General features: G+C 39.7%; 2 protein-coding genes across 2 annotated transcripts; both read left to right on the top strand.

The window, feature by feature from the left end:
* Positions 380–1540, top strand: LOC109841673 (protein FAR1-RELATED SEQUENCE 5-like). Its single transcript, XM_020410621.1, has one exon. It carries the CDS (start codon positions 380–382, stop codon positions 1538–1540), a length of 1161 nt encoding a protein of 386 aa, XP_020266210.1.
* Positions 1550–5235, top strand: LOC109841674 (protein FAR-RED ELONGATED HYPOCOTYL 3-like). Its single transcript, XM_020410622.1, has 4 exons — positions 1550–2416; positions 4134–4406; positions 4498–4574; positions 5097–5235. The coding sequence occupies exons 1-4, from the start codon at positions 1550–1552 to the stop codon at positions 5233–5235; spliced, it is 1356 nt and encodes a 451-aa protein (XP_020266211.1).

Below are 10949 nucleotides of genomic sequence, written 5' to 3' on the forward strand. Positions count from 1 at the left end.
TCGATTTCATGGGTCTTGTGGATTTTACTGGTTAATTAAAAATTCGTGGGTCTTGAGAGAGTGATGTGTTTAATTTCAAGGTGGGGATTTAGTTGAAATCATAATGTAGTTATTATTTAGTTGGTCACAAATTTTTGTTTACTCTAAAGATGAAGTAACTAAAAGAAACGAAAACAACTGCAAGTGTTCATTAACCTTATACAGAATAAATCGTAGCCCCACCCTACCCCCACTAATTATGTTTTGGTATGTCATGGAATAAAATCTCTGTTTTTCATGATGCTAATTGTCAGTTTCAGTCAATTATTTGCTCAGTTTCTTTGTTCAGTTTCTGTCAACTATTTTCTGTAAAGTTTATTGATGATCAATTTGAACAGGCATGACAGATATTGAGGAGTTTGATGATGTAGTTGATGATGCCTTGAATAATTGCCCGGTTGATGAGAGATCTGAGTTGCCTCAGCACACTGATCAGCGGATTGAGCAAAATGAGCCTAAAATTGGGATGGAGTTCAATGATCCAGATGAATTGTTTGAGTTTTACAAAGACTATGCAAAGAGCAGTGGATTTCCAATTAAGAAACATACAAGAAGGAAGAATGAAATGGGCATTGTTAGAAGTATGACTTTTGTATGTGGTCGAGCTGGCAAACATAATAGTACTTGTCAAAATCCCTTAAAACCACAAGCAAGCTACAGAGTTGGGTATAATGCAAAGATAACAGCTAGGTTGAATCTGGACGGAAGATGGGAAATATCAGTGGTTGTTCTGGAGCATAATCATGGCCTTAGCCCTAGTAAAAGTCGTTTCTTTCGATGCAACCAAAGAATTAGTGCACATGTTAGGCATCAAATTAATCTGAATGATCAAGCCGGGATCAGAATCAACAAAAATTTTAGTTCACTAGTACATGAGGCTGGTGGATATGAGAATCTGTTGTGTGATGAAAAGGCTTGCAGGAACTTGGTTGATGAATCAAGGCGTTTACGTCTCGGCGAAGGTGATGCTTCAGCGATTATGAAATATTTTTCAAGGATGGTTGCAGAAAATTCAGGTTTCTATTTTAATATTGAATTGGATGATGAAGATCATTTGAAAAATGTATTTTGGGCAGATGGTAGGAGCAGAGAAGCTTATAAAGAGTTTGGTGAGGTCGTCACTTTTGATACCACATACTTAACTAATAAGTATGATATGCCATTTGCACCATTTGTTGGCGTTAACCATCATGGGCAATCAATTTTACTTGGATGTGGGTTGATTTCAAAAGAAGACACAGAGACTTTCATATGGCTATTTACAAAGTGGGTTGAATGCATGGATGGATGTGCTCCGCAAGGGATAATAACTGACCAAGCAAGAGCCATGAAAAATGCAATTGAGATTGTTTTTCCAAACACTAGACACAGATGGTGTTTGTGGCATATAATGAAGAAGCTGTCAGAAAAGTTAGGAAGGTACACTCAATATGAGGCCATCAGTTCTACCATGAAAGGAGTGGTGTATGACGCACAAAGTCCACAAGAGTTTGAACAATAGTTGAATGAAATGGTTGACATGTATGGATTGGAGGATTGTGATTGGTTAGGTGAATTGTACGAGGAGAGAAACCGATGGGTTCCATGTTTTGTCAAAAATAGTTTTTGGGCAGGAATGTCAACTACTCAGCGAAGTGAAAGCATGAATGCTTTTTTTGATGGATATGTCAATTCAAAAACAAGTCTAAAACAGTTTGTTGAGCAGTATGAAAATGCATTAAGAAGCAAGACGGAAAAGGAGATGCGGGCCGATGCAGAGTCATTTTCAAAAGTAAAAGCTACTGCAACAACTTATGATATGGAGAGTCAAATTCAGGGAGTCTACACTTTAGCAAAGTTTAAAGAGTTTCAAGCTGAATTCACGGGAAAGATATATTGTGATATTGTAAACTATCAGGAGGGAGCAGGGGTGCTTGAGTATGTCATTCGGGACTTGACTTTGCGGTTGGAGGGCGGCAAAAGGATTCCTAAATTCTTCACAGTATCCTTTCGTGAGAAGGATTGTGAAGTTCCATGTAGTTGTCAGATGTTTGTGTTTAAAGGCATAGTATGTAGGCATGCTCTTACCATTCTTATCCGTCACGAAGTCAGTTTTCTTCCGGAAAAGTACATTCTAAGAAGGTGGAGAAAGGATGTGAGGCGATCCCACTCGAAGATAAAAGTTAAATTTAATACTTGGGTTGTCACACCTGAACAACTACGCTATCGCGAGCTATGTCTTGCATTTAGTGAGGTTGCTGATCTTGCTGCTCAAAACAATCATGAATGTGAGGTTGTTAAAAAATGGATAGACACCAAATTTAGAGAACTACAACTTGCTGAACCAAGTCAGAAAGGAAAAGAAGTACTGATGAATCATGATTTTGTGGAAGAAGCTGTAGGCTGTCTAAAAATCACAATAGATAGCCGATCCCTATCAAGCCCTGATAATGGAAGTTACAATCAGACGATTTTCTAATCACTGCATCCGCAACTCTGCAACCGCTATAAACACGGCCTCATCTCTGAAATGATTGATCTTGCTGGCTGTGACAACAGCGTGACTAATATTATATTAGCAACTATGAGAGATGCTGATGAGCAGTATAATAATTTCAGAAATAAAAGGTTGGACTTAGTTGGTGAGTTGCTTGGTAGAGAGCTGTGGGCAAATATTCGTCCAGAAGACACTATGGATGTTGATTCCCGTCAAGCTCCAACAACGGAAGCTACAATCAAATAGCTTTCGCGCCGACAATCGAAAGCGGCAAATGGGAGACTTTTCATACAGATCGAGAAGAGTTACAATTCGACGACACTTCCGACAGCTGATGAAAACTCTATTCAGTGGCCTTCACAATCGATGGTGAGAGTTACAATCTGACGACTCTCATATCTTATAACAGGCAAAGATCAATAAGCAATGGCCTTTGCAATGTCATAATAGACGAGGTTACAAGTCAACAACCTCTCTCAAACGCAGAAATTCACTTCTGCGTTTCTTCAACAACCTCTCTCAAACGCAGAAATTCACTTCTGCGTTTCTCAAATTCGAAACGCACACAACCTGTGCATTCTCCAGCAACCATCTAACTCTGTAACGCAGAGTTGAAGCACAAAACGCACACGTAACGTGCGTTCTTTGACAGACTCAACTATGTGCCCCAAACTCTGGACGCAGAGTTGAACTTCAACGCACCAGCGACATGTGCGTTTCCAATTTCAGAGTGCATGCGGCCTGTGCGTCTCAAATCTCCAACAGAGATTTAACTCTGCGTCCTAAGCCTTGGACGCAGAGTTAAAGCCCAGAACGCCATATGAGGCTTTTTGACTTGTTCAAACACAAGCCGAACGGCCTCAAAACCGTTATCCCACGTTCTGAGGGATCTTCGCCCACTTAGGAGTGGATTTAGGGGTTGGTTACACCCCTAATCCCCCTATAAATAACCGACTTACTCAACTGAGTAAGGGGTTGATCGGTTTCTGGCAGTAAAAACCATAGAGGGTTGAGGTGAGCTGGCATCAAAATCGCCCAAGGTCAACTAATCTCAGCAGTTCAACAGCACGAAGGAGGAGATCTTTTGAAGATCAAGGAATTGATCAACGATCAGTTAATCAAATCCCAGAGGATCCCTTCGTCAACGGCATAATCCACTTGGCAATTAACCGAATCTTCGGCTCCAACAACTCTGTTACAGAGTTTCAACTCGCTCTGAGTTCTGAAACTCATTTAAGAGTTCGTAATTAGGCTTGCAACGCAAGTTAATTACATTAAACCAGTTATTCGGTTCTCAACAACTCTTATCAGAGTTTTTAACTCGTTCTGAGTTCTTTGCACTCGTCAAGAGTTCTAAACCGAATTCATCAAACAAGTCAATTGTTCCAGTGAATCAAGATGGTCGGATCATCAACGGAGAGCAAGTTCGACACAATCAATCGAAGGAGGCACTCCATCGCCACCAAGAAGAACCCAGTTTTAAACAAAGGGGAGAATCAAATTCATTCTCCTCTCTTTTGTAATCGGAATCCGAATTGTAATTGATTTTGAGAGGAATACAAGTCAATTTTTCTTTCATTGTCTTTTTACTGCAAATTTCCAACAAACACATGAAAAGGAGGAAAATGAAAACATATTGGATCCTCTCTCTAAGACTCGGAAAGGTCGGCCTAGGCAAAACAGAATTAAGCCAACAAGTAGGCGAAGAAAGAAGAAAAATGATCTCAATGCTAATGTGCCCGTCAACAATCCATCACAGTCTCAAGAGGGTGTTCTTTCCTACACACAAGATAGCATGGTTTCAAATGCTTACATGCCACAACCAAATTCAGTGCATCCATGGGGAATGTGTTGGCCGGCACAACAATTAACAAATGAATCCATGCAGTTGGTAAGATATAGTCTCATGTATTATATCAACATCTTTATTTTCTATGTTACGGATAGGATTTAATCACCATAGTTTATATGATGTGTTACAGCCTCAATTTCCAATGCCTGGAGATCTACATGCGATGGGGTTGACACAATTGTATGGATTGCATCAAAGAAACATGATGTGATGCATCAAACCTATGGGTATGATTTGCTTATTGGGGTAAATGTTCATCAATTATGCTCTTGTAACAAGTTGTATTAATATTTGTCTAAAATAAGATGCTTTAGAGATTTGAGGCACCTTTGAAGTCTGACTACAAGCACCACCCTGCCCCAAATATACAGCCTTTAAGCCAAAATAACTTATGATATCTCATTCATTCACAAAATCACCAAGTGCTGGTTAACTTGGACCGAATCAAGTAGTGATTAATTTGCAAGCATGAATAAGCTTTTTCTTGTGCATGTCAAACAATCTTTTCACTCTAATCTTTCAGTGACATCATGCAAGTTGTAACTACCCTCCAAATTAATCTTTCATGTGTCCGCTGGCTTGTTATATATGATTGGAAGTTCCATATTGTTATGACTAGCTTGACTTTACTTATTGGGGTAAATGTTCATCAATTATGCTTATTGGGGTAAATGTTCATCAATTATGCTCTTGTAACAAGTTGTATTAATATTTGTTTTTTGCATTCAGGGCCCTGATGCACTTGGTTGTGAAGCCTCTTTTATCGACAATTGATTACTACTTGAAGACATGTTTGGCTCATGATATTGAATTCTGGATGCTTTTGGCTCGTGATATTGAATTCTGGGTGCTTTTTGTTAATAACTGATGCTTTTTGGTTAAAACTTCTGTATGATATTTAATTCTGGATGTTATTGAATTCGAAGGACTGATGCTTCTGTATGATATTAAAACTTCTGGATGATATTTTGGTTGTGAATTTTGGATGATATTCGAAGGACTGATGCTTTTTTGGTTGTGAATTTTGGATGATATTGAAGGACTGATTATATTTTTGGTTGTGATTATATTTTTTGTCGAAATGAATATATGTTTGTTACTGTAGTTTTGTTTGTGTAATTAAATGAAGATGAAGGGAGTAGTACATACTTGTGACGGTTGTAGAGTCAAAACTCTATAGCAGATACAGCGTGTTAAGAAAGATGATCATGGACTTGATATTTATAGGGTGAGCTGCGCCTATCTGCATCAACTTGACTAGTTTTGAACCGATGACATCCATCTGGAAGTAGTCAGGTATATGAAAATGTATTTTAGATCATCGATTAAGTGTATTAAGATTTTTCCATCCAAACTTGTTTTACTCTCTGATTTTCTTTTCCTTTTAAGTAATTAGTTCTGGTTGAAAGCAGCATTGACATGCTATGGCGTCTGAATTACTAAGAATCAGGCCTGTGCTGTAAGCTTTTTGTGCTCCAGTATCTGTACTCAGAGATCGAGCAAAAGTGTTTTTATCTTTTTTTTCATTTGTGTATTTATTTGTTGATTCTTTCAGAATATGAATTTAAATGAAACATATTCAGGTAGTTTCCCGATAGCATGATCTGGGCAGTTTTCGTTGGCTTCGTGCACAAGAGAGTTCTCTATGTTCATAAGACACTCTTGTGAACATGCACTAGCACTACAAGCAGATACCAGTTTCTGTTGCTGACTAATTACAAACAGATTAATAATGCTACACTGAAAAAAGTGAAATACAAATACTGTATACGTAATTAAGTTAGTAAAATATTACAAGGTCCAAACCATAAACAATACCCTTACTTGGATATTATTACAAGAAAAATGGACATCATGAAACCAACAAAAATTCCAAGTAGAAAACCTTTTTCCTGAATATGTTTCTTCCAAAATCCATTTTCTTCATTATGTATTCTTGATCTCAATTTCTCATTTTCAATTGAAAGCTCTTCAAACTTGCGAATAAATATATTCATTGAGTCTTGAGCGTAACTTGGTACTTCGCCATGATCTAACCAAGTCCAGCAATTACAAGTGTTTGTAGCACAAATTCCAAATTGACGACACGGATGCCTCGGGGTGTAAGAAGTCTTCATTTGCACTGGAATCCCACAAAAACAATTCGGAATCTCGTATGGAGGTGGACGATTCCACATTGCAGCATATAGCCTCCTATCAAAGAACCTTGCCCGTTTAGAAGAGGATGATTGTTGAGAAGATGTTGACGACATGATTCTGCAGTAGAAGAAAGATTTAGACCAAGTTTACTGATTAGTAAAAGAACCAGATAACCATTTTAATTAAAATCCAAGCTGATGACGTAGATATCTCATTCACAGTTTACACTTGCTGTTTACAGTCTTCATTTGCACTGGAACATTTTTACATGGATGTTACTGTTCACAGTTTACACTTGCTGTTTAGGATTTGGATTTACAGACGTAGATATCTCATTCACAAAATCACCAAGTGCTGGTTAACTTGGACCGAATCAAGTAGTGATTAATTTGCAAGCATGAACAAGCTTTTTCTTGTGCATGTCAAACAATCTACACAAAATTCTCAACATGAGCTTACAGATGTATGATTTGTACGAAATAGAGCTTACAGATGTATGTCAAACAATCTGTATGATTTGTTTTATGTGTCAACATGAGCTTACAGATGTGAAAGCTAAAAAGGTGCATAAATTAGAATAACCGTAATCTACACAAAATTCTCAAGGCAAACATCAATCAATTGCAAACTGTATACGCCATATGCCAATTCAAAGAAGTGAAATTTACACGAAATAGAGGGTTTTTGATGGATTAAAGAGGAAAGGTACCTGTTTTTAAGTGGGGGGATGGAGAGCTGAGGAGATGGCGGCGGTGTGTCGACTGAGAGATCAGGGGGCGGCGACGGTGTCACGGCGGAGTCAGGGGACGGCGGCGGTGTCACAAGAGAGTTGGGGCTAGGGTTGGGAAGGGTAGTGGAGCTGAGGGGATAATAGAGGGTTTTTGATGGATTAGCGAGGAAAGGTACCTGTTTTTAAGTGGGGGGATGGAGAGCTGAGAAGAGGAGTGGAGCTGTGTCGACAGCGGCGGTGCGACGGCGGTGTCAGGGGCGGCGACGGTGTCACGTCCACGTCAGGGGACGGCGGCGGTTTCACGGCGGGGTTGGGGCTAGGGTTGGGAGGGGGAGAGAACGCTATTTGGGGATTTTTCTCTAATGTGAGGAGAGAGAACGAGGTTGGGGAAAAAAATTGAGGTCACGGGGTGAAAACAGCCTTCTGACGTGGAGCCGACCACATAGGCGCGTGTTGAGGCCGCGAGTTAACTCGCGAGCCAAATAGCGATTCTACATAACCGCCTACTAAATAATTAACAATTGAGATTAAAAGTAGTGGTCTCTCCACTACTTTTTTTGTAGTGGGGAGGATCCATATCCTTTCAAAAGACGAGCATGCTATAGCTAAAATGAGCCAAAGCAGATGAGTTCTATGAAATTTAATTGCCCTTCTCTTAATTGTATCTAAATTTGTTTAATTAAGCACGAAGGGAGCAGACGTTGTTCTAAAAAGACAGCAGTTGAAATTCTAATTCAAAAGACAAAATCTAACAATTCAGAGTGAAAATATAAGCATCAGTGTAATTACTTCTGATAGTAATTTAACTCAGCTCAATCTTGCTCATGATATTATTGAAGAAGAACGAACCTAAGGTAAGGAGAGTCGGAGCTCGTCTGAGGCGAGGAGCTTGCCTGTGTGAAAGGGGTTCGAGCTCGTCTGCGGGCGGACTGTGAGTGCACCTCTCCTGGAGTGGAGGACCTCGCCTGCTAGAGTGGAAGAACTCGCCTGACGAAGGAGCTCGAGCTCGCTTGTCGTGGAGAGAGCTCGCCTGGAGAGGCGAGGCGAGAGAGCTCACCTGCGGGCAAGGGTGAGCTCGTCTGAAGCATTTGTGGACCTCGCCTGCACGAGAGAGGAGAGCGGATGGACCTCGTCTGTTGCGTGGTGGAAGCCAACTGGACCCAGCTGGAGATCGCCCTAGGGTTTCCCTATAAATGTGAAACCCTATTCACGAGCGAAATGAGCAGAACTTCATCTCGCGATTTCTCAAGGAGTTCTCTGGTGGCGGCTATTCTTAAGGAGATTTAAGAAGTATTTCACTACAATGAGCGGTTATTTGAGAAGAGAAATTGAGCGGTGATTTTGTGATTAAAATCACATGCGGTACTTTGAGAGATCTAAAGTTTGAGAACTTCTCTGTTATAAGCTTTATAATTTCTTGTGGTTAAATAAAAAACTGTTTGTGCGGCTCCCGTGGATGTAGGAAAGTTTGCCGAATCACGTCAATCTGTTGTCTCATCTGATTTATTTATTGTTTTATCTGTGTATTCATTATTGCTAGTTGATTGTATTCTCTCGGGATTAATATCGCTTCCGTGGCAGTGTGGTCTTCCCTCGCTCCTAACAATTGGTATCAGAGCCCTTATTCAGATTGGCAGTGGTTGAGCTTCCGATTTGAGGTGATGCTTGATTATTGTGTGGTGCACACAATGTATTTGTTGAATTTTTCTGAGAGAGGTAGATTACTGAAACAAGCTGAGGATGACGTATGTTAGTAAAACAGTTAAAGTTGAAAAGTATGAGATTAAAAAGTTTAATGGGAAGAATGATTTTTCCTATTGGAGGATGCAGATGAAAAATTGGCTGATTTTGTAGAATTTGCACAAGGCTTTGGTAGGAAAAGAAAAGAAGCACAAAGATATGTCAGATGAGGATTAGGAAGAGTTAGATCTTGAAGCACGAGCATCGATTATCCTATTCCTTAAGAGGGACGTTGCTTTCTTGGTGGATCAAGAGGAAACGGCTGCGGGTGTGTGGTCAAAGTTATAGAGTACATTCATGACGTAGAGTCTAACAAATCGGATCTACTTAAAATCCAAATTGTATACTTACAAAATAGAGGAAGGTTCATCAATCCGGGAATATATCAACAAGTTCGATAGGATTATATCGGATTTGAAGGATATTGATATGATAGTAGAAGATGAGAATCAAGCACTTTTGCTACTTCTCTTTTTACCAAATTTTTATAAGAAACTGGTACAAATATTGATGCTTGTAGAAGACAATTTTAAGATGGATGAGACTAGAACGACGCTTTGGGTGGATGATCTTCAAAAAATTGTAACTAGTGATATGACCACTAGTGGTAACAAGGAGCAAGCACAAGGATTGTTTGTAAGGGGAAGGGGCAATGAGCAAGGAAAAGACAAGGGTAGAAAGTCTAGATTGAAATCGAGACATCTTGCGGGAAGACCGGTTTCAAATGCGGTGAGCTAGGGTATTTCAAGGTTGACTGTCCTAACAAGAGAGTAGGTGGGAAGAAGAATATCAATAAAACTAAGAGAAGATAAGGCAAGGAAGAGGCGAGTTACGTCTCGGAGGAAGGGAGAAATAAAGAATGCTACGTTGTTACGGGTAGCGAAGATATCTTCGGTAAGTGGATCTTGATTTGGATTGCACCTACTATATGTGCCCAAATGGAAAGTGGTTTACTACCTATAGAAACATTAATGATGGAATTTTATTGATGGGTAATAACCATACTTGTAAAAAACAATGGGGCTTGGTGATATAAAAATCAAGATGCATGATGGAGTGGTCAGAACCCTAATGGATGTGAGGCATATTCCCGACTTACGGAAGAATCTTATCTCAGTTGGTGTTTTAGACTCCGTTGGTTACAAGATAGTAACAGAGAACGGAGTAAAGAAGGTTGTTCGGGGTTCCTTAGTAGTGATAAAGGGTATTCGTCACGGTAATCTATATACTCTCTCCGGTACAATAGTGATAGGAGATACAGCGGTTGGAACTAATGAAAGTGGTGGAGACCCATGTGAGCATACTCGGTTATGGCATAGGCGGCTTGGGCACATGTCAGAAAAGGTTCTAGATCTGCTTGGTAAGAAAGGTTTGCTAAAGAATATGAAGAAACCTTACATGGATTTTTACGAGGATTATGAGTACGGAAACGCACACAGGGTTCAGTTTCTGAGAAGCAGGCACAAGAGCTGAGATATATTAGACTATGTGAATACAGATGTTTCGGGTTCGACTCAGACAACTTTCATGGGTGGTTCCAGGTATCTTATCTCGTTCATAGACGATTATTCTAGGTATGCTTGGATTTACTTTCTTAAGCATAAAAATAAGGTATTCGAGATGTTCAAGAAGTGAAAAGCAATGGTTGAGAACAGGACATACAAGAAATTGAAGATACTGAGATCTGATAATGGTACAGAATATAGAGAGGGGGTTTTCAAGGAGTTCTATGATCAGGAGGGTATTGCTCGAAACTGGATAGTCAGGTCTACACCACAGCAGAATGGAGTCACAAAAAGACTGAACCATACATTATGAAAGAAAGTAATGAGTATGCGATCATATGCTGGTTTTGGCAAAGAATGGTGGGCAGAAGCAGTTGCTACAGCTTGTTACATAGTGAATTATTCTCCACATTCGATATTGGATGGAAATGTACCCTATCGGGCATGATCAGGAGAGCATGTAGATTA

The sequence above is a fragment of the Asparagus officinalis genome, chromosome 5 (assembly GCF_001876935.1).
Source record: "Asparagus officinalis chromosome 5, Aspof.V1, whole genome shotgun sequence".
NCBI classification, from domain to species: Eukaryota; Viridiplantae; Streptophyta; class Magnoliopsida; order Asparagales; family Asparagaceae; genus Asparagus; species Asparagus officinalis.

Excerpts from the sequence above, each read along its gene's own strand:
- LOC109841673 (XM_020410621.1), top strand. The coding sequence starts at position 380 with ATGACAGATATTGAGGAGTTTGATGATGTAGTTGATGATGCCTTGAAT.
- LOC109841674 (XM_020410622.1), top strand. The coding sequence starts at position 1,550 with ATGGTTGACATGTATGGATTGGAGGATTGTGATTGGTTAGGTGAATTG. Across the intron at positions 4,407-4,497 it reads CAAATGAATCCATGCAGTTG|CCTCAATTTCCAATGCCTGG; the intron begins GTAAGATATAGT and ends GATGTGTTACAG. Across the intron at positions 4,575-5,096 it reads TTGCATCAAAGAAACATGAT|GGCCCTGATGCACTTGGTTG; the intron begins GTGATGCATCAA and ends TTTTGCATTCAG.